A 24,650-nucleotide genomic window follows, 5' to 3' on the forward strand; every position below is an offset into this window, starting at 1 on the left:
AGAACTTCAAAAGTCTTACCAACTTTTCTACAAAAACTCACTATGCCTATACTTCCACTCACAATTCACCTCTCCCATTACTCATATCTCTCTATTCCCAAACCACAAATGTGGTTCTCTTGTCCTTGCTTTGAACCACATGAGTATACACAACCACATGCTCCAACCCAATTATCGAATCCCCTTGTCTTTCAGTATTTTAAAAGGAGTGTTCCCTCTGCCATATCTAGGCATTTTTTATAAAAAAGCCCCTCTATTTGTAAACAATAGAAAATTTGGAGATGCTGGAAATCCAAACCACACACACAAAATGCTGGAGGAACACAGCAAGTCAGGCAGAATCTATGGAAAAAAGTACAGTCCATTTTTCGGACCGAGATCCTTCGGCAACACTGGCAAAAAAAGATGAGGAGTAGATTTCAAAGGTGGGGGAGGGGAGAGAGAAATGCAAGGTGATAGGTGAAACTGGAGGGGGAGGGATGAGGCAAAGAGCTGGGAAGTTGATTGGTGAAAGAGATACACGGCTGGAGAATGGAGAGTCTGATAGGAGAGAAGGCCATGGAAGAAAGAAAAAGGGGGAGGAGCACCAGAGGGAAGTGATGGGCAGGCAAGGAGATAAAGTGAGAGAAGGAAAAGGGGATGGGGAATGGTGTAGTGGGGGGCATTACCGGAAGTTCGAGAAATCGATGTTCATGCCATCAGTTTGGAGGCTACCCAGATGGAATATAAGGTGTTTTTCCTCCAATCTGAGTATGGCCTCATCGCGACAGTAAAGGAGGCCACGGATGGACATATCGGAATGGAAATGGGAAGCGGAATTAAAATGGGTGGCCACTAGGTGATCCCGCTTCTTCTGGCAGACAGAATTTAGGTGCTCAGTGAAATGGTCTCCCAATCTATGTCGCGTCTCACCGATATACAGGAGGTCACACCAGGAGCTTTGGACACAGTGCTATCTGCAAAGACATTTTCTGATTATCTGCACTTTATCAGATTTGTTTGTGGAAACATGCATTCAGCAAACTGATGCCACTCTTCTTACATTACAACTGTGAGTACACTTCAAAATATTTAATTGGCTGTAAAGTGCTTTCAAATATCCCAAATTTGCAGTATGAGTTACGTAAATGCAAGTCATTTTTCAAATGTTGCTTTTATCTGAAGCTTGCATGTTCTGTGGTTCTCTGGTTCAATGCAAGAATTTAATTAGAAATATTCAGCTCTTTAGCTTGGCAATGACATGAAAATATGTGGGATGACATGCAAAAATGACAATATTATGGGTCTGTGATTGAATACAGATAGGTTGAGTGAATTTGCAAAAACTCAGCAAACTGAGTTTAATGCAGGAATAGTGCAAGATCATGTAACTTGCTAGCAGGGGAAAAAGACAGATTATCATAATGGGCAGAGATCACAAATAAGTGAAGTACAGTACGTCCAGTACATGACTCACAATAAGTTAACAGGCAGGTGCATCAGCAAGGCAAATGAAATATTGGGATTTATGGCAATGGGATTGAGTTTTAATTTAGGCAAGTATTGTTACAAATCTCCAGAGTGCTAGCAAGGCCACACTTGAGTCTTCTCTTCTCATTTAAGAAAGAATATAACAGTATTGGAGGTTGTCAAAAGAGATTCACTATGTTAATTCACGAGATGACAGAATTGTTCCATTACGAGAGACTAAAACTGTTGATTTTGTTCCTTCTGGAGAATACAAGAATGAGAGATGATCTTATTGAAACAAATACTGAAGGTGAAAGACATGATAGACATTGAGAGGTTTCTGCAAGTGAAAGAGTCTTGAAAGAGTAATATACGTAATTATTTAGGATATTCAAGATTGCTTAACATAATTTCCAGTATACATGAAGAGCAATGAAATAATTGTTTATCTGAATGGATGCAAAAAACACACAATAAGGCAAAGAACGTAAGAAATATAAATACTTAAATACACAAATTGATTGAAGGGTCTCGGCCTGAAACGTCGACTGTACTCTTTTCTATAGATGCTGCCTGGCCTTCTGAGATCCTCCAACATTTTGTGTGTGTTGCTTGGATTTCCAGCATCTGCAGATTTTCTCTTGTTTGTACATAGACTGATTGTATGTCCATAAAGTGATGCTAGGCACAGGAGGTGTACATAAGGTGAATGAGAGGAAACAATAAAGTAATGGTGGTGGAGGATGTTGAGCAGTGTGTTAGTTGGTGGAGGTATCACTGCTTGGGAAAGTAATTGTTTTAGAGTCTGATGGTCCTGGCTTGGAAGCAATGTAGCCTCCTCCCTGATGGAAGTGGGACAAACAGTCCGTGAGCAGGGTGGGTGGAATCCTTCTTGATGTTACTGGCTCTTTTCCTGCACCTTCTGTACATATGTCCTCAAAGGCAGGTAGACTGGTGCCAGTGATGCATTGAGCAGTTTTGACTACCCATTATAGCGCCTTCATGTCTGCCATAGTACAGTTTCCATACCATGCAGTGATGCAGCTTGTTAGGATGCTCTCTATTGCACATCTGTATAATGACTTGAATATACAAACGTAGATGTGCATAGTCCAACTTTCTTCAGCCTCCTCAGAAAGTTGGTGAGTTTTCCTGATTGTGTTCTGGGACAATGAAAGGCGATTACAAGATAAACAGGTGGTAATTTAAAACTAGTGCATAGAAGCTTCTTCCCACAAAAGACAGTAAATCTTTGGAATTGCCTGCTCCACACAGTTGTAGACACCAGATCACTGGAGGTACTTAGTGGAGATAGATAATTTTTAGAAAAATCATGAAATTGAGGGGTAGGGGGAAACTAGCACAGATGATGAACAATGGCCTGAGATAAATCAGTCACAAAAATTTTGAATGGTGGAATAACATGAAAGGCATAATGGCTTACTTCTATTTTCTTGTCTTCTTGCTTTGGTCTCTTAAAACTGCCCACCATTCAGTAAGATCATGACTAGTATACAACCTCTACACTGCACAACTTGCACAACACACACAAAGTGCTATAGAACTCAGCAGTTAAGGCAGCATCTATGGCGGGGAATTACAAAGAATTCACAAGCAAATCTTTATTGAATTACCGATGAGGGTAAAGATGTTTTAGTTTATAAGGGAAGTTCTTCAAAGGATAAGCATGATCTCCCACACAATATGCATTTGTTTACGAAATATACAAAAATTGTGCTGTGATTTATTAAGTTTCTTAAGGAACAGCATGGCTCACATTTGCAGAAGACATCTGGTTTGGTGTTATTGGGGAATCTAATCATACATTCCATTTTACTCCATTGCAATCTCATGCCATCTGCTCATTTTTATTTTTCTATTGTTTAATGTTGATAGTAATCTGATTTATAGATTACGTCAGTGGTCAAATCTTCTGTTATGTAAAATCTAAGCAAAACTGAGGGCTCACATCATTTCTGATAAGATGTTCATTAGTTTAATAAATGATTGAGAAAGACTAATCAACCTCTCATCTCAGTCAATTCAGGATACTTGGAAGTTCTGCTAATTCTTACTTAGGCCCTTGAGTTTGCTTCCTGTACTCTGGGATTCTGTTTACCACTCAGGTCATTCATTGCATCATGAAGACATATAACAGTTCATGTTCCAAGCCCACACTGATAATGCTCCCCACTCTTTCTGTGCTACGTTGACAACAGCATTGGTGCTGCCTCCTGCTTCCATGCCGACCTTGTCAATTTCATCAACTTGCTTCCAACTTCCATCCTTCCCTCAAATTTATCGGTCTGTCTCTGACATCTTTCTCCCCCGTCTCGATCTCCCTGTCTCCGTCTCTGGAGACAAGACTATCTATTGACACAGTTGATGTCAGAAGTTTACATACACCTTAGCCAAATACATCTAAACTCAGTTTTTCACAATTCCTGACATTTAATCCTAGAAAACATTCCCTGTCTTAGGTCAGTTAGGATCACTGCTTTATTTCAAGAATGAAATGTCAGAATAATAGTAGAGAGAATGAGTTATTTCAGCTTTTATTTCTTTCATCACTTTCCCAGTGGGTCAGAAGTTTACAACAAGCGTGTGCGAGCAAGGAGGCCTACAAACCTGACTCAGTTACACCAGTTCTGTCTGGAGGAATGGGACAAAATTCCAGCAACTTACTGTGAGAAGCTTGTGGAAGGCTACCCAAAACGCTTGACCCAAGTTAAACAACTTAAAGGCAATGCTACCAAATACTAACAAAGTGTATGTAAACTTCTGATCCACTGGGAAACTGATGAAAGAAATAAAAGCTGAAATAAATCATTCTCTCTACTATTATTCTGACATTTCACATGCTTAAAATAGTGATCCTAACTGACCTAAAACAGGGAATGTTTTCTCAGATTAAATGTCAGGAATTGTGAAAAACTGGGTTTAAATGTATTTGGCTAAAGTCTATGTAAACTTCTGAGTTCAACTGTATCTTTTCTAAGCCTACTCACGCTTTCAGCTATCTTGACTGTACCTCTTTCCACCCTGTCAATTATAAATGCGTAAAAAAATAACTTTTCTCAGTTCTGCCCTCTCTGCTGCATCCGTTCCCATGATAAGCTGTTCCATTCTAGAACATCTAAGATGTCCTTCTTCTTCAAATACATGTAATGGGGTTTCCTTTCCACCACTGATGCTGCTATTGCCTGCATCTTCTCTATTTCCAGCACATCTGCCCTCATCCCAACCTCCTGTTGCCATAACAGTGATAGTGTTTTCTTTGTCCTTACCTAACACCACATATCAAACCACTCTTCCAATCTTGTCAACAAACAACAGTTATACGAAACAAACACCAGCTTACGGCAAAGAATTGTCTCAGACTTGGTGAAATTGGAATCACAACAGAGAACAACACACTGGCATCAGAAACAGCTTGTGGGAAGATTATCTGCAATATTTGGTTGATTCATGCTGTGTATTTGTGGTTTGAACACAGTTTTGAATGGTCAGTGCCGCCTGTCCATTGGGGACCATTGCACAATCATGTGGTACTTACCCAAGGGTCCATTGCTTTGTTTTACCAAAGTGCTGAAATATTCCTCCAGTTGCTGACATTTGAATTGAACACTGTTTGGTCTGGTTTAAGCCCTGTGGATGTGCGGACAGTTTATTTATTACCCTCGTTTATTGAATGGAATATTGCCAGTTCGTTTTATGAATATGTTGTGAGTGAATAAAGAGTTAATTACAAGTTGCGTAATAAGAAGAAAGTAAGATGAGTGAATTGAAGCATAGAAATGATGTCAGCGATCCTGAAGTTGGGGCTGGCAAAAGAGAAATTAAACTTACTACTAAACCTTTGGTCAGTAGAATTGAAAGTTATCAAAAGGAATATAAAACAAATACGAACAAAATTAAAGGTTTAATACCATCAATTAAGGATCTAATAAAAAATAAAGGAGATGTCTTACAAGTGCAATTTCATCTTGAGGACTTGACTAATCTCTGTGAAGCTGTTGATAAAGTATGACTATGACTATGCCATCAGGTTGGAGGCTACCCAGGTGGAATATAAGGTGGCGTTTCTCCAACCTGAGTGTGACCTCCGCAGCAGTAGTGGAGGCCATGGATTGACATATCAGAACGCGAAGTGGAATTAAAATGGGTGGTCACCAGGTGATCCCACTCCTTCTGGCGAACAGAGCATGGCGCTCGGCAAAACAGCCTCCCATGAACATCAACTTCTCAAAGTCCCAGTAATGTTGCCCTCTACCCCACCATTCCCCACCCCCTTTTCCATCTCTCACCTTATCTCCTTGCTCATCCATCACCACCCGTTGGTGCCCTCTTCCCTTTTCCTTATTCCACAGCCTTCTGTCCTCTCCTATTAGATTTCCCCTTCCCCAGCTCTGGGTATTTTCACCAATCAACTTTCCAGCTGTTTACTTCACCCCTCCCCCTCTCAGTTTCACCTATCACCTTGTGTTTCTCCCTCCCCTCCCCCCATCTTTTAAATCTACTTGTCTTTTTTTCTTCAGTCCTGCTAAAAGGTCTTGGCCTGAAACGTTAACTGTACTCTTTTCCATAGATGCTGCCTGGCCTGCTGCGTTCCTCCAGTATTTTGGATGTAAAACAATGGTTGACTCAACCATGTTACACTGAAGGTTATGTGTCTCACATTCCAACAGACGATGTCACTCAGATTCCAAGGCATATTTTGACTATGCATGTAGTAGATGATCCACAAGGTGATGCGAAACTGAATGACAGTGTGTCAAATGTCAGCCCTCAAAGCTCTGCTGTAGGAAGAAAACCTTCTGTATCTACATCCTCCTCTGCATGCATTAAAACAGAAGCTGATTTTGCTGGATTAATGGCATGTCAATAATTATTGAAAGACAAACATGCGCTGGAAAAGCAAGAGGAACAACTATGGAATAGGAAGGAACAGCTTAAGATGGAGGAAGAAATTGCCGCACATATGGCTAAAGTAAATGTGCTAAGGGCTTCAAGTGTAGCAAGGGCTAAAAGTGCTCCAGCAGCATGGTCTTATGGTGTCAATTCTTATATTGAAAAGGCACAGGAAAAAAAAACAATCAATATCAATGTTGATTCATTTGTTCCTCATGTATTTGGGATACATTAACAAAACCCAAAGTAGTAGTTCAGGGGGTTTACACTCAGCTTGCACTAATGAGGCGCTCTGAACCGATGACATATCCAACAGCTCAAAGAGCTCATGGGGAAATTCACCTGCAGCATAGAAACACTCCTGTTTCAGACGTTAGAGGTCAAACAGTATTATTGATATTATGAAGAAGCAAAGTGAAATAACAATCTTATTGGCACAACAACAATGTATTTTATCTTTGTCTAAAAGAGAGATTCAAATCTTAGATGGCGATCCATTGTAGTATCATGCATTCATGAAGGCCTTAGAAAGCAAAACTGACAGCCATAGTGACTGCCTCTATTTCCTTGAACAATAAACTAGGGATCACCCTAGAGAACTTGTGAAATGTTTTCAGCATGTCAACCCTAAGAAAGGATATGTCACAGCTAAGGCTTTATTACAGGAATATATTGTAACGAACAGAAAATTGCATCCACCTACAAGCAAAAGGCTCTTTCTTGGGTACTTATCAAATTTGAAAATGTAAAAGCCCTTCAAGACTACAGTGTTGTTCTTAGAGGCTGTTGCAATGCCATGGAAGAAGTGCAGTACCTGCGTGAGCTGGACATGTCTGCCAAATGTCAATTGTTGTAAAGAAACTGCCTTACATTATAAATGGAGAACGGAACTGCAAGAAAGGCACAACCATAAGAGTATTGTTGATTTTATTGAAGGGCAAGTAAAGATTGCAACAGACCCGGTACTTAGGAATATACAGTCACCTGCAATAATCAAAGGTGTGAATACAACTAAGTTACAACTTTGTTCTAGGACTAAAGGAAGCAGATTTGCCACTACTGTGGCCATTGTGGAAGTAAAGCTGAATCTGAACCTCGAACTAATGGAAGGGAAATGGTCTTGCCAGCCAAAGGGGTTTGTCTGTTCTGCAAAGGTGAAGACACATTGGATATATGCCCTTAGCTGGAGAAAAAGGCTCATATTGAGAACGTTGTCTTTCTAAAGGAAAATGTTGTCTGCTTTGACTGTTTGTGTACAGGATACATCAGCAAGGATTGTAGGGCATGATTTTCATGCAAGGTAAGCAGTTTTAAGCATCCCAGCACATTTCATATTCACACTAACGAAAAGAATGCAGAATCAAAACATGCCGTGAAAGAATCAGCATTGAGCGGTGCCCTGATACATAACGGCCTTACAGGGGCTGGCGATCATAATTCCAGTACAAGTGAAATCTAAGGGAGTAACAAGACTGTGGTTACTTATCAAAGTTGCTGGTGAACGCAGCAGGCCAGGCAGCATCTGTAGGAAGAGGTGCAGTCGACGTTTCAGGCTGAGACCCTTCGTCAGGACTAAGTCCGACTTCACAGGAAAAAGGACACATATTCTCTTGAGCACCACGGGCAATAGAAGGTCATGAGCAGCTACACTGTTTCAGAATTGCAAGTGGCTGGCTTAGATGGTGAAAACTATTGTGAACTACCTAACATCTTTAAATAGGAGAGTATTCCTGTCCATGGAGGGAACAATCCATGACGGGGATCTCCAGGGATGGTCTCACCTGAAGCATGTCCATTTGTCAGAGATTGATTCAGAAATTAAGCTACTAATAGGGACAAATATGCCTAAAGCATTGGAGCCATTGCAAGTGATTCGCACGGGAGAACTATGTTGGGTTGGACTGCAAATGTACTACTGAAAAGAATCAATGGTGACAGGAGAGACTATGCATGGCCTGAGCCCACAGTTAACAGGATCTCAGTTTTGAACTTGGATGACCTTTGGCAGTGGCAGTTCAAGGCAGACTTCCCTGAATGCAGGCAAGATTAACAATTTGGTTTGTCAAGATAAGACCACAAGTTCATGGAGCTGGTTACAAATTCTGCAAAACTATTAGACAGACACTATCAAATTAGTTTACCTTTGAGAAAGGAGGCTAACATGCCAAATAACAGGAAGATTGAAGAACAGCATGCTCTAAATTTAAGGAAGAGGTTTAAAATGGATTTCTCATTTCAGATAGACTACACAGCTTCCATGATGAATGTCATCTCTAAAGGTCATGCCGAAACAGTGCTAGCAGAGGATCTGGAATGCAGTGATGGGAAAGTCTGGCATATTCCACATTATGATGTTTACCACTCCAGAAAAGGGGAACTTCATGTTGCGGTTGAATGTGGAGTGACTTTTCAAGAAATATCAATGCTTAGCTCTTACAGGGACCGGATCTTACTAGCTCACTGGTTGGAGTCATAACCAGATTCAGAAAAGAACCAGTGGTGATCAAAGTTCAAAGTAAAATTTATCATTAAAATACGTGCAAGCCACCACATACAACCCTAAGATTCTTTTTCCTGTGGGCATACTTAGCAAATCTATCGAACAGTAACTGTAAACAGGATCAAAGAACAACAAACTGTGCAAATGCAAATATAAATAAATAGCAATAAATAACGAGTATGAAATAATATAAAATGAAAGAGCATGAAATAACAAGATAAAGAGCCCTTAAAGTAGAACCATCGGTTGTGGGAACACCAGAAATAGTATGAGTGTGGTCATCCTCTTTTGCTCAAGAGCCTGATAGTTCAGGTGTAGTAACTGTTTTTGAACACAGTAGTGCAAGTCCTGAGGCACCTGTACCTTCTACCTTATGGTAGCAGTGAGAAAAGAGAATGACCTGGGTGGTGAGATTCTTTGATGATGGATGCTGCTTTTCTAAGGTAATGTTTCATGTAGATATACTCAATGGTTTGGAGAGCTTTACCCATGATGTACTGGGCCAAATCCACTACCTTTTGTAGGATTTTCCACTCAAAAGGCATTGGTAGCCAGTCAGCACACTTTCCACTACACATCTATACAAGTTTGCCAAGATTTTTGATAACATAATTGTCCTAGACTCCTGAGGAAGCAGAGGTGCTGTTGTGCTTTCTTTGAAATTAAATTTATATAAATGGGTCCAAGATAGGGCCTCTGAGGTAGTCCTGAGTCTCGAGGGCCTCTGTATTAAGGAATTTAAAATTGATCTTCTCCACCTCTGATCCTCCGATGAGTACTGACTCATGGACCTCTGGTTTCCCTCTCCTGAAGTCTACAATCAGTTCCTTGGTCTTAGTGAAATTGAGTGAGAGGTGGTTGTTATTACACCATTCAGCCAAAATTTTAATCTCCCTTCTGTATGCTGACTTATCACCACCTTTGATGCAGCCCACAACAGTGGTGTCATCAGCAAACGCATGTGATGTTGGAGCTGTACTTAGCCACACAGTCATAGGTGTAAAGTGAGTAGAGCAGGGTGGCTAAACACTCATCCCTGTGGTGCTCCTGTGCTGATGGAGATTGTGGAGGAGTTGTTGCTGCTAATCTGAACTGACTGTGATTTGCAAGTGAGGAAATCATGGCAAATACTGAATCAATGTTTCATCAGGTTAAAGTACGAGAGGAAGATGCAGATCAGCTGAGGTTTCTCTGGTGATCTGATGGTGGCCTCAGCCAAGATATGATGGACTTTAGAAAGGTGGTACATCTCCTTGGAGCAACTTCATCACCAAGGTGTGCCAACTTCGCCCTTAGGAAATGTGCAGAAGACAATGAAAATCAGTTCAGCTGAGGCTGCAGATAACATTTTGGTTTTCTTCCTTGTTGATAACTGCCTTGTGTCAGTGTCCTCTGAGAAAGAAGTGGTATCTCTGTATCATGGCGTATCCATTTGTGTGAAAGGTGGCTTTTAACTCATGAAGTAGATAGCAACATACATAGTGTACTAACTGTGCATAGAGAAAGACATGAAGGATTTGGATTTGGATTAAGATGTAACTTTGGGGAGAGAGTACTGGATGTGCAATGGTCTGAAGATTGCTAATGTGATTACACAAACTTCGCTTATTTCGCTAATAATTGCTATATTACATTGTCATGCTCCTGACTTTCATTCCTGCACATTGCAGTATAGTTAGATGTTACTGAATCTAATCTCCTGTCCCATTGCTGAAGTTTGCATTTTATTCTATTTGATATTAATATTTTAACAACATTACTTAAGTTTTTTAATAAAATTATTAATTTTGATTTTTTAAAAATACTTTTAACTATTTTAAAACATTTCTGGCTATCAGAAACATTTAGTTGTAAAGGCATGATATGTCAAAAGGTCATTAAGGCATTCTGTGGGAGATGCCATGTGTAAAATGAGGCCAATGGAGTGTTATATATAGGAGACAGCAGGGTTTCACTTCCAGATGAGTTTAATGCCTTCTATGCTCGCTTTGACCAAAAACATGGAGGAGCTATCACAAACTCTCACATTCCTCAATGATACTATGATTTCAGTCTCTGATGCCGATGTGCAAGCAGCCTTCAGGAGGGTGAACCCACAAAAAGCATCTGGCCCAGATGAGGTACCTTGCCAAGTCCCAAACACCTGTGCTGATCTACTGGTTGGTGTGTTCTCGCTTTGGCAGTGTGTGCTACTTATCTTCTTCCAGCAGGCTTTGATTATACCAGTGCCCAAGAAGAGCATGGTGACCTACCTCAATGACTATCACCCAGTAGCACTACATCAACAACCTCTTACTCAATATCATGAAAATCAAGGAGCTGATTGTAGACATCAGGAGAAGGAAATCATTGGAGGATCAGAGGTAAAGAGGGATAGCATCTTTAAAGTCCCAGGTATTATTATTTTGGAGGACCTGTCCCAGGATATAAGTGCAATTACAAAGAAAGCACAGCAGTGCCTTTACTTCTTAAGAGTTTACAGAAATTCAGCATGGCATCTAAAACTTCTATAGGTGAGTAGTGTAGAGCATATTGACTGGGTGCATCACAGCTGGTATGGAAACACTAATACCCCTTGAACTGAAAATCCTACAAAAGTAGTGGATATGGCCAGTCCATCACAGGTAGAATCCTTCCAACCATTGAGCACTTCCACATAGAATATTGTCACAAGAAAGCACCATCCATCATCAGGAGCCCCCAGCACACAGGACATCCTCTTCTCTCACTGTTGCCATCAGGAAGAAGGTACAAAGGCCTCAGGACTCAGCAATACCTCCAAGAACAGTTACTACCCCTCAACCATCATTAAAATATTCTCACAACCTATGGGCTCACTTTTAAAAACTCATTCAATCATGATCTCAATATTTATTGCTTATTTATTCATTATTATTTTCATATCTTCCTTTTGTATTTGCAGTTTGTTGTCTTCTGCACTCTGGTTAAAAACCCTAGCTGGGTGATCTTTCATTGGCACTGTTATGTTACTATTCTATAGAATTATTGAATATGTTTATAAGAAAATTAGTCTCTGGGTTGGTGACATATGAGGGGTGATTGATAAGTTCGTGGCCTAAAGTAGAAGGAGTCAATTTTTTAAAAAACCTAGCACATTTATTTCTCAACATAGTTCCCTCCTACATTTACACAGTCTAGTGGTCGTGGAGTATATGAATCCCTTCTTTGTAGAAGTCGGCGTCTTGGACCTCCAGAAAGTGGTCCACAGCAGGGGTGATTGCTAAGTTTGTGGCTTAAGGTAGAAGGAGATGAGTTATACAGCTCTTGTTACATGCACGTGCAGTTCAACTCTTTGAGTGATTATGCAGAAAGTTTGAAGAACTCACCTTTATTTCTTTCAGCTTCCCAAGTGCCTTCTCCGTAGTAACAGCAACGACATTCACTTCTAGCCCCAAAACTCTCAAATCTCTGGCATACAGCTGGTGCATCCCTCAGTGATGTTTGTCGCCCTTTTTTGCTTCCCTATTACGTTTCCAAAGTCATTTCCAGCACTCCAATTTCCAGTCTTGTCTCTCTTTGACTCTTTGTATACAGTATTTGAAAAAGCTGTATTATAGGCTAGTTAACCTTTATATTACATCTTGTCTCTCCTTAAGACATTTCAATTGCCTTTTGTTGGTTTTTAAAAGCTACCCAATCCTCTAGCTTCCTGCTTTTTTTTGCAACATTGTACACTTCTTTTTTGCTTTTATGCTCTCTGTAACTTCCCTTGTCAGCCACGGTTGTCTCATCCTCTCTTTAGAGTATTTCTTCTTCTCTGGGATAATCTATTCTGTACTTTCTGAATTGCTCCTCGAAACTCCAGCCATTGCTGTCCTGCTGTCATCGCTGCTCTTGTCCCCTTCCAATCACCTTTCACTAACTGCTATCTGATACCTCTGCTGTATCCTTTACTCCACTATAATACTGATAGTTCTGATTTTAGCTTTTTCCTCTCAGACTGCAGGCTGAATTCAATCATACTCTGATCTCTGCCTTCTAAAGGTTCCTTTACCTTAAGTTCCTTAATCACATCTGGTTTATGACACAACACCCAATCCAGAAATGTTTTTCCCCTAGTGGGCTCAACCACAAGCTGCTTTAAAAAGCCATCTTCTATGCATTCTAGAAATTCCTTTTCTTTTCAATATTTTTTATTAGTTTCTACATAAAAGAATACAAAGTATATATAAAGGTTGAAAAAAATGACTACCGATTACATTATATCTATTCAAAATAACAATCTCATTACCCTGTATTCATGTAGGTTAGTCAAAGTTATGTTGAAATATACTAATTTATTACAAAAAAAATCTAACCCCTACCAAGACCAAAACTGTTTATTAAGGAGAAAAGAAGGTAAAATACCTTCTCGTATAATAAAAATTAAAAATAGTCAACATCTGAATTTAAACAACGAATTGAAAGTCTTGAAAGTTTTGAAAATAATTCAGAAAGGGTCCCCACAATGTTTGGAAGTCTTGACGAGGTTCAGAAATTGAATAGCGAATCTTCTCTAAATCTAAGCATGACATAACATCGCAAAACCATTGAGCATGAGTAGGAGGAAAAACATCTTCCCATTTAAACAAAAGCGCCCTCCTAGCTATAAGAGAGCTGAAGGCCAAAATATGTAAATCTGATGTCTCCAGCTTGATATCTTGTCCAGCAACAATACCAAATAGGGCTGTCAGAGGATTAGGCTTAAAATTGACTTTGAAAAGTAAAGAAAAAGTTTGAAAAACTTCCTTCCAATATTTTACAAGACATGGACAAGTCCAAAACATATGAATTAATGAAGCTTCTCCATTTATTGCATCTGTCACAGTAGGGAAATATATCCAAATAAAAACGAGATAGCTTACCTTTAATCATACGGATTCAATGTACCACCTTAAATTGTATGAGGGAATGGCGAGCACATAGCGATGATGTATTAACCAGTTTAAAAATTTCATTCCAAATTTGCTCAGATATTGATGTCTGTAAGTCTTGTTCCCAGAGATTCTTAATTTTGTCTAAAGGAATATTCCTCATCTCCAGTAATACACCATAAATATTAGATATTGAACCATTATAAAAAGGTGTCAAATTAAAAATTATGTCTAGTAGGTTCTTATCTGACCTTATAGGAAATGTACATAATTGAGATCTTAGAAAGTCTCTAATTTGTAGATATCTAAAAAAGTGAGTTTTGGGACAGCGATGTTTAGCTGACAATTGCTCAAATGAAAAAAGATCTCCTCCAACAAACAGATTCCAAAAGTATTTAATACCCAACCTGTCCCATTCTTTAAAAACTAAATCAGTCATGGAGGTTTTTAAAAAAAAATAGAATAAATGGGACTAGAAAGGGAAAATCTCAATAAACCAAAATGTTTTCTAAATTGAATCTCAGAGTATGTTTAACTATTAAATTATCAGTTAGTTTCCTTACAAATAAAGGAAGTGAGGATCCAAGAAGAGAAATAATAGAAAATTTACTAACAGAATTAGCTTCTAAAGAAACTCATACCAGACAGTCTACATGATTAATATAATATATCCGAAACGCAAGATATCGTATATTAACTGCCCAGTAATAAAACCTAAAATTAGGTAAGGCTAAACCTCCAGACTTCTTTGGTTTTTGAAGATGAAATTTATTTAAACAAGGACTTTTTTTCCATATATAGGAGGATCGAATAGATTCAAGTGAGTCAAAAAAGGATTTAGGAATAAAAATGGGTAAAGCCTGAAAAAGATACATAATTTTAGGTAGAATATTCATTTTAATAGAATTAATTCCTCCGACCAACGATATTGAAAGAGGTGACCAATTTAATAATATCTTTTTTACATGGTTCAATAAAGTAAGTTTTCTTTAAACAGGTATTTGTAATTCTTAGTGATTGTTACACCCAAATAAGTAAATTGATTCCTTACAATTTTAAACGGAAGATTAATATTAACTAATACCAAATTATTTAAAGGAAATAATTCATTCTTATGTAGATTCAATTTATATCCTGAAAACTGGCCAAAACAGGAGAGTAAAGAAAATACACAAGGTAACAAAATTTCAACATTACAGATAAAAAGCAATATATCATCAGCGTAAAGCGCGATTTTGTGGGTGATAGCTCTCCTTGAAATACCACAGCTATCATTAGATTCTCGAAAAGCAATAGCAAGGGGTTCCAAAGCTAAATCGAAAAGTAAAGGACTCAACGGACAACCTTGTCTAGTTCTGCAGTGAAGTTTTAATGGTTTGGAATTTTGAAAATTAGTAAGAACTCGAGCAGAAGGAGATAAATAAAGTAATTTAATCCATTGAATAAAATCTGGTCCAAAATTAAATTTTTCTAAAGTTTTAAATAAATAATTCCATTCAACCCGATCGAAGGCTTTCTCAGCATCTAAAGATATCACACATTCCGATATCTCCTGAGAAAGAGATTAAATAACATTTAATACACGGCATATATTAAAATAGGAATGTTGGCTTTTAATAAATCCAGTCTGATCACCAGAAATAATAGAAAGTAAAATATTTTCAACCCTACGAGCCAGAACTTTAGGAAGAATGTTAGTATCTATATTAAGTAATAAGATTGGCCTATATGAAGAGCATTCAGTTGGATCCTTATTCTTTTTTAGGATAAGTGAAATAGAAGTTTCATAAAAAGATTGAGGCAAACTACCTAATTTGAAAGAATCCAAAAAGACTAAGTACAACTGCGGTATAATTAATGAAGAAAAAGCCTTATAAAATTCTCCTGAAAATCCATCTGGACCCGGAGCCTTCCCCGAGTGTAATGAACGTATAGCCTCGGCTATTTCCTCATACGAAATGGGTTGATCCATCCATTTGCAATTATCTGCAGAAAGTGCAGGGATATTTAATTGATCTAAAAAATTGTTCGTTACAGTATTATCTTTAGGGGAGTCAGAACTATAAAGTTTAGAATAGAATTCTCTAAAGGTATCATTTATTTCAGAGTAATCATTTGTCCTATCACCATTCATTTTGCAAATTTCTTTAATTTGTCATTTAACTACAGAAGTTTTTAATTACTACTACTACTCTACTACTACTACGTCGACTCAGGCCTAGGGGGCCAGCGTCGGGCATGATGACAGACTCTCCACTTCTCTTAATTGGTTGGCCAACACTTTGCCTGATTTATCTCCATGAATGTAAAATTGAGTTTTATCTTTTAAGAAGTTGAGTTTCAATTGGATATCTTAACAGAAGATCATATTTAGTTTGAACTTCAACACGTCTTTTATACAAAACAGGATCTGGAGCTATAGCGTATTTTGATCTAATTGTTTTAATTGATTGGCTAATTCAATTCTTTGTTTATTAGCTTTATTGTTAACACTCACAGTATAAGAAATAATTTGTCCTCTAATATAGGCCTTGAAAGTATTCCATTCAATAAGATTTAAGTCTCTTCCTTTTTATTCTCTTCAAAAAACAAAATAATATGCTTCTCTAGAAATTTTAAAAATTCCTTATCTGATAACAAAGTTGTATTAAAACGCCAGAATCTGTTGGTTTCAAGAAGACCAGGGAGTTTTAAAGATAAAAATATAGGACCATGATCTAAAACAGCAATCTCTTTATATTCACAGGAACGAACTGATGAGATCATTTGACTATCAATAAAAAAAAAATCAATCCTGGAATATGTGTGGTGAACATGGGAAATAATCCAATATTCCCTATCTATGGGATGTAAGAAATGCCAAACATCAACTATACCACACTTCAATAAAAATAATCGTATAAACAAAGCTGATTTATTAAGAGACGCTGGTTAACAGATGATTGGTCTAAGATTGGGTCGAGCCAACAGTTAAAATCTCCTCCCATCACCAAAGAATAAAGATTCAGATCTGGTAAAAAAAGAAAAAAAAATATTCAAAGAATCCTGGGTCATCATTGGCAAATACTATTATCTTATTATCTAGTTTTTCTGAGACTATAACAAAACGTCCATTAGTAGCAGACTTTATGTTGGACAAAGGAAAGTGTATTATCTATAAGAATCAAAACGCCTCTAGATTTGGCCTGAAAAGTGAAAACAAAGTCCATTCCAACTGCTAAAAAAATGTAGATATCACATTTGCGTGTGTGAGTTTCTTGTAAAAAAAAAATAGGGACCTTAAATTTCTTAATATAAGCATAAATCTTATTACATTTAACAGGGCAATTTAATCCTTTCATGTTAAAACTGAGTAAATTAATAGTTTGGTCCATTTTTAATATTATTTAAAGGAAGGATTAAAATGTAAGTTAAAAACCAAGCTATAAGCCTTGAGAAATGGTAACCAAGCAACAAGTTGGCTAAAAATTCGTAAGCAGCTTCCAGAAAAAAAACATAACCCCGCCCACCTCCCAAAGGAAGAAAACCGACCAATAGAAAGTCGGCATCTACAAACTACTGACAACCCCCCAAAAAACCGGGTGATCGCTCCAATTAGTTACAAGGATATTTATATTCCAACCTAGACTAAACAAAACCCAAACAAGAGATTCAGCTCTCGTATATCAAAAATACAGTATTAAAAAATACAAAAGGAAATTAGTTACAAAGGTTTATGAAAAATAAAAGATACAATTATTAATACAGAAAGACATTGAACATTAATCTTATATCTTCATGGAAAAACAGACTAAGCAATTAGCTTTCGAATTTTAAAAAAATCTTTGTGCTTCAACATTCAAAAGAAGCCATTCGAAGGATCCATCATTAATTAGATTCTCAGTCAAACTAGGTAGCCAAGGGACGGGTTAAAACCCTTGTTAAAGAAAACCCCAACAGAGCTTGTTTAAACTTAACACACTCCTGCATAACCTCAAGCCAATAACCTTCCAGAATCTTAATGTTCCACCCTATAACCAGACATGCCCCTTCGACGGAATTTGCAAATTAGAAGTTTTCACTTAATCTTATGTCTTCATGTAAGGAGAAAGTACACAGTTAGCCTTGGGATTTAACCTTCGGATTTTTAAAATTTCTGTGCTTCAATAGTCGAGCAGAACCATTCAAAAGAACTGTTTTTAAGTGTAATTCTGAGTCGGGCTGGGTAGCGAAGGGAAGGCTTGAAACCCATATTAAAAAACTTGGACATAACTTCTTTGAATTTAACACATTCCTGCATAACCTCAGGTGAATAATCTTCAACAATTCTAATCTGCGCAATCTGTGAACTTGTTCAATCATAGGCACAGACGTCAAAATCTCCAGAAATAATTCTTGCAAAATGTTTGCAAAAAACTCCATAGGATGGTTACCTTCGATTAATTCTTCGAGACCCATAACCCATAGGTTGTTCCTTCTATTTCTAATTTCTAGATCGATAATCTTCTGTCCTAACTTTTTGTTGGACTTCGATTGCTTTTCACAAAGCTTCTGCAATTCATCCACTTCTGTTTCCAGAGCCGAAAAATTTGATACGTTTATTGTGTTTCTTGATACGTTTATTGTGTTCATTAAGAGTTTGTTGAATAGAGTCCAATTTACCATCTACTTGTTTAAATTCAGGGCTGAATTGTTGAAACTTCTCAGAGGCTTCTCGTGCATGACTTTGTAGCAATTCCATAATAGAATCCAAAGAGGCAGGAAAATTATCCTTTTTAGTACCTCTGGCACTCCTTCCAGCCATAATGAAAGAATATCACACTTAAAAAAAAGACGTTTCAAGACGGTTTGAAAATAGTAAGATAATTAAAATTGGAGCAACGGCAGATTGCTGTTACTTCATCAGCCACCACAAGGAAATCTCAGAAATTCCTTCTCTTGGGATCTAGCACTACTGATTTTCCCAATTTTCTTGCATATTGAAATCTGCCATGATTATCATTACATTGCCCTTTTAAACACCTTTTCTATCTCCCATTGTAATTTGAACCCCACATCCTGGCTATTGTTCAGACACCCATCAGAGTATTTCTACCTTTGCAGGTTTTTAAACTCTACACACAAGGATTACACGTCTTCCAATCCAATATCACCTCTTTCTAACACAAGAGCGAAGTTAAATGCAATCTAGCCCAAAGGAGAGGGGGAGGGAGGGAAGTGGGGTAGAGGGAGGGAGAGAGGGAGAGAGGGAAACATAGAAAACCTACAGCACAATACAGGCCCTTCAGCCCACAAAGTTGTGACAAGTATGTCCCTACCTTAGAAATTACTAGACTTACCCATAGCCCTCTATTTTTCTAAGCTCCATGTACCTATTCAAAAGTCTCTTTAAAATACCCTATCGTATCCGTCTCCACCACCGTTGCCGGCAGCCCATTCCACGCACTCACCACTCCGAGTAAAAAACTTACCCTTAACATCTCCTCTGTACTACTCCCCAGCACTTTAAACCTGTATCCTCTTGTGGCAACCACTTCAGCCCTGGGAAAAAGTCTCTGACTATCCACATGATCAATGCCTCTGATCATCTTATACACCTCGATCAGGTCACCTCTCATCCTCCGTCGCTCCAAGGAGAAAAGGCCGTGTTCACTCAACCTATTCTCATAAGGCATGCTCCCCAATCCAGGCAACATCCTTGTAAATCTCCTCCGCACCCTTTCTATGGCTTCCACATCCTTTCTGTAGTGAGACGACCAGAACCGAGCACAGGAGAGAGGGAGAGAGGGTGGGAGACAGAGGGAGGGAGTGAGAGAGACAGACAAAGACACACACAGGTCCCCTCAGGGAGAATATAAGTGCATATGAAGTTATTTCAAAACTGCTGAGTATTTAAAGATTTAAAGATTAGTGACATTTATCACATGTACAGTGAAATGTGTCGTTTGCAAAGCAAATGTTCCGATGGGCATCCCGTAAATGCCGCCGTTCCTCTGGTGCCAACATAGCATGCCCACAAATTACTATGCCTAATTCATACATCTTTGAAATTTGGAAGAAATCTGAAGCACCTGGAGGAAACCCATGTGTTCATGGGGAAAATGTACAAGTCTTAAGACAGCAGTGAGAACCGAACCCCAATCTTGCAGCTGGTGTTGTAAAGCATTATACTAACCACAACACTGCTGTGGTGACCAAACTATATAACTTTTGGCAACAATTTTTATTCTGGAGTTCGTAATGAGTGACTGAACAAAGTATTGCTCAAGTTGCAGTGCACCCAGAGGCAAAAAAGTTTGAGACACTTATATATAGCATGAAACAGCATAAATTTCCTTTATTTGAAAATATACATTTACAACTTCGAAAAATATATTAAAAAAAGATGTTTTTACTTTAGGCTACCTAAATGAAAATTAATTATGCAATTACTTAAACTGAACCACTCCAAACTGCCTCCATACTTTGTAGAGATGCACTTATAAATTAATGTTGATTATATTCTAAATAAAACTGGTTACACCATCCTTTGCAATTAGTAGGATACAGTTAAATGGAAGTTAATTGAGAGCTAGCAATTAAATATTGCTGCTTCAAGCAACCATTTAGAGTGACGGTACAGTACCTATACAAACACACAGTCCAAATGGCATTTTCATTTCATGAAGTTATCTTGATACCATAAATACCTTAATGGTATAACTATTTTGAAAAAAAAATCACTTTCACATTGCTGAAGATTACAACTAATCCATGAGACAACTCAGGATTTTCACCAGCAAAAGCAAATAAACTGTAAGAGATCAGTTAATAAATTCCTCGGAACACACATTGTTGAAAGTCTTTTGTAGAAGCTAACATAAAAAAGTATTTTAATGCAAAGATATCCTGACATATTCATATCTTTCACACTTTACAGGGAATTTCATGGGAAGCAAAATACTAACACAAAGGAATCTCATATCTTATCAACCTTGCAAAAGTACTCAAAATTGGTTAGCTAAGAAGTAACTTGTGATTACTCTGCTACCGAATATGCAATATTGGTTTATGCAATATTGCGATTGTGTGATGATACCAAAGTGTAGCTATAACTTATTACAACTTACCATTGTCATCTTTTACTAGTTCATTTTGTAATGGATCTATTCCAGTTTCTTGAGCATCTGTTTCCAAAGGATGTCTGGTTTCAAAGGCTGAAATTCTTCTCGAGGAGGACAGCATCTTGAGAGTCACCTCAGGTATCCAAATGAATTTCCTACAAACAGAAAAGGTAATTTGTTGATACCTTGAATGAACGTCACAGTTATCTGATGGTCTAACAATACCTCTTGGGTAGTAAATACATTGATTTCATTCCAATTTCTTGTTCAAATCATGAACAAACATTTCTATTGTGACTCACACAATTCAGCAAATTAGATCAGTAATATATTTGCTAGGCATACACAGAATAAATAAATCATCATGTCAAATCTCACACTGATTTGATATCATTCCAAAAGTGAACCAGTATAATCAAACAGGAGATAAAACCTGTAATTAACAACAGAACTTGCTCACTAATATTTTCTAATGGGATCCCAAAAAAGTTTGGTGATTGATTGGGACAGCTGGTTTGCAGATTTGCATGATTTTTATTACTAAATTTTTTAAGAGTTTGTATACTGATAAAAGTCCATATGTTACATTGCCTGTAGAGTTTAGCTTGAGGCTACACCAGTATGAGGGTTTAGTACCATATATCAAGGCATTCATTTTAACATACAGGACAAGATAGACAGCAGAGTAGGATGACATGGTGGTGGGAGGGGGGAGAAAGAGGGAGAAAAGTGGAAAGGTGGAGGAGGAGAAGGGCTCTGAGAATGATTCCTATCCACAATGGGTTATGGACCAATGGCTGAAGGGACTTTGCTTCTCTCAAGGGGTTTTCAGAAAGATCGTCTGCATACTTCAATAAACAACAGTTGCATTACAGAACCAGAACCAGCTTGCAAAAGGTACCTATGCTAATTTTTCTTTTAGGCTGCTGGCTCTTTTCAGGACAGTTCTAGAGAAATTTGCAATTCTGGAGGTTATGGGGGCTTGTTGTTCAAGGACATTCAGCTCCTTTATCTTGTGTAGAGGGCTGCATGCAAAGCAAAGGGGAAGAATTTATTTTTCAGTAATGTGAGATGGCCAGTGATGCAAGGAGTTACAGTCTAAACCTTGTATCACTGTGATCTCAAGTTGTTCATGCTGAGGGAGTGATTATCACCAAAAGTGATTATCACTCTCTCAGCATGCATATAATCTATGATCATGGTCTGAAAAGATAAAGATGATCAATGGTAATAGTGGGCCAGAATACTGTGCCCACTTCTTTTCAGTTGATGCTTCAATAAACAGTGTGAAATATAGGAATATCCACGGAGACATAAAATTGACTAGATCCTCACACGTTGGATGAACAAAAGGAAAAAAGAGGAAGGTAGTGAAAATGGTGGAAAGATATGGGATGGGCAAGAGAAGGAAAGAAGAGAAAATCTGCAACCTCTTTTTGTTATTGTATTCAGTTACTTACTGTAGTATTCCCCCTTTAATGATCAGAAACCTGAATATCCAATAGCACATGGTCAGTACAAGATTGTGTGCTGAAGGGCCTGTAATAAGCTGTAGATTTCCATGTTCTATGTTCTGTTCCTGGGACAATGAAGCAGATTGTGTCCTCACAAAGAACTGGACAAAAAAGACTTGAACTGATGTGGCATGTGCCCACCCCCAAACAAGTGATAGAATTCTAAAGTGGTCTATATCAATTTCCTCACGAAATTCAACAGTAGTTCTTTTGCTGAATCTCTTACTATAAATTTCCTGTGGAAAATCAGCTTTAGAGTCAAAACCTATGCCTATATAGTCAGCACAATCTCAACCAACAAAAGTCCTGCCTTGGTCTCCATAGAATTGGAAATTTGGTTCAACTTTTCCAAGCACCAAAAGCCACATTGATTGGTTTCAGTCTATTCAGACTCCTGCTGACACGTAGTGGCTCCTTCCAAATGACTACTTCCCAAAAAGCCTTGCACTTTAGTGAGGCTTTGACAACTTATGATCAGAGAGCCAACAGTCCACACTTCATTTCGAGCCAATTAGTTGGTCAACAGAATGAATTTTACATATTGAGTTCACAGTCAGATATTAAAATTGGGAAATACATGGAGATGGCAACAGAAACTAGGGGTTGGAGTTACAAAGTTGCAAGCAATCTGAGGTGACAGAACTCAGGGACCAAAGCCAGGGGACAGATGCTTGAAACTTCAAAAATTGAGGTGGGAGCTTGAGACAAAGAGAAGGGAGCAGTGTAAGCAGTGGGAGCTGAGCACAGGTTCCAGGTATAAGCTGAAGGAAGGAGAACTAAGAGTGGAAGACTTCAGCAGGGGAAGTGTGACAAGTGACAAGTGACAGGCCATTTGCCGCCATAGCAGAGAATCCTACAACTTTTAAGAGAAGGTGACTTCTACCATTCCTTTCCATGAACTGACCAAACAGGCATGAGGAACTTTTGTGGGGTTTGTTGTATTAAACTTAAAAGGTGCAAACCAGATAGTATCAAACCTTTTGCTAGGTTCTTGCATCTGCAATCATGTGCTGCATTTCTAGTTATGTTAATACATATTCAACTGTAGTGATATATTAATAAAGATTTATATTCTGTAATATTTTCTCCATTAACCATTGAGTGAATAAAACAACTGTCAATGAAAATTTACAGTAAAGATTAAATATTTTCACAATGTAACCTTCCCGATGTGATTATTCTGAAGATTTGCATTATAACCTGAGGCACCCAATCTACTTTAAACAAGGTTGTTAGTGAAGCTCGAGTAGAGTTTTTATTTATGTGAACAAGGTAAAATTACTGTACAGCATCTCATGGCAAGACCCTGCTTCATAACAGGTTCCTGCAGTGTCCAGCTGACAAGCAAATGTGACAAAAACATCCTGCCCCGGGATTAGCTACATCACGCAATACATTTTTAAGTGTTAACCATCTCACTTTAAAATTTTACAAAAGTAATCATCATAAACACAAATGAGCAGAACCTCAAGTGAAACAACCATATAATTACTATAGCTACAAGACCAGAGGACAAGAATGCTGCAGGAAATAACTCCCACAAATGTTTCTTGCACTTTTTGGAGTAGGATGAGATCTTAAAGTTTATTTGACTAGTTGTACAAACAAAGTAATACTTAGTAGAACATCATGGCAAGAGACTCCATTACTGAAGCAAGTAATCACCCAGGACAAAGGAACCATGCTGAACCTTTTCACCTCTCCTCTATGGCTTTAATTTGTATCATCACAAAATGAATTAGTTTAAATTTACTAAGACCCTTTGACTGCACTTGGAAAATAACACAAATCCCATTATCCTTATATAGAAGTATATTGTTATGTTCCAATGACAGAGATCAAGGAACTCTCAATCTCAAAAATGGTTCGAAAGGACTATAAAGCATCATTTCCATTTGGGATAACTATGAATTATTAGCTTTAACAATACCACTGACATGCATTAGTTAACAAAGCAAAAAAAACGAAGCCCTGATACAGGGTCTTCCAAAAACACCAACCATCCCTTGCCTCCACAGATGATGTATCATCCACTGAGTTCTTCTGGCAGTTTGTATTTTATTCTATACTGTGACATCTGCATTCTTGTGTCTCTGAAAGAAATACAGAAGTGCCCATTGCACCAGCTCTTGCGATTACTGTTTGCCTTGTTGTCTGCTTCGTCATTGTTGCTGATTATGAAAACCAAATCAAATTAACATTTCAAACTATCATGGCAGGAAGTTCCAAACATCAATTAATCAGCTTGTACATACGGTCATTATATGTCTTCTACATGCCCTTACTGGCCTGGCATGTAGAAGACACAGTGTTTCTCCAG

At 38.1% G+C, this 24,650-nt stretch overlaps 1 protein-coding gene across 3 annotated transcripts in view; it reads right to left on the bottom strand.

Moving 5' to 3' along the window:
• The window catches only part of tbc1d5 (TBC1 domain family, member 5), a 482,783-nt gene that overhangs the window by 279,857 nt on the left and 178,276 nt on the right, over positions 1–24,650 (bottom strand). For all 3 annotated transcript variants that reach the window (XM_072253653.1, XM_072253652.1, XM_072253654.1), the window contains one exon: positions 20,823–20,971. In XM_072253653.1, the coding sequence (XP_072109754.1) occupies positions 20,823–20,937 (115 nt within the window). In that variant the 5' untranslated portion in view covers positions 20,938–20,971. The remainder of the gene's footprint in view (positions 1–20,822; positions 20,972–24,650) is intronic.

The sequence above is a fragment of the Mobula birostris genome, chromosome 3 (assembly GCF_030028105.1).
Source record: "Mobula birostris isolate sMobBir1 chromosome 3, sMobBir1.hap1, whole genome shotgun sequence".
In the NCBI taxonomy this organism is placed as follows: Eukaryota; Metazoa; Chordata; class Chondrichthyes; order Myliobatiformes; family Myliobatidae; genus Mobula; species Mobula birostris.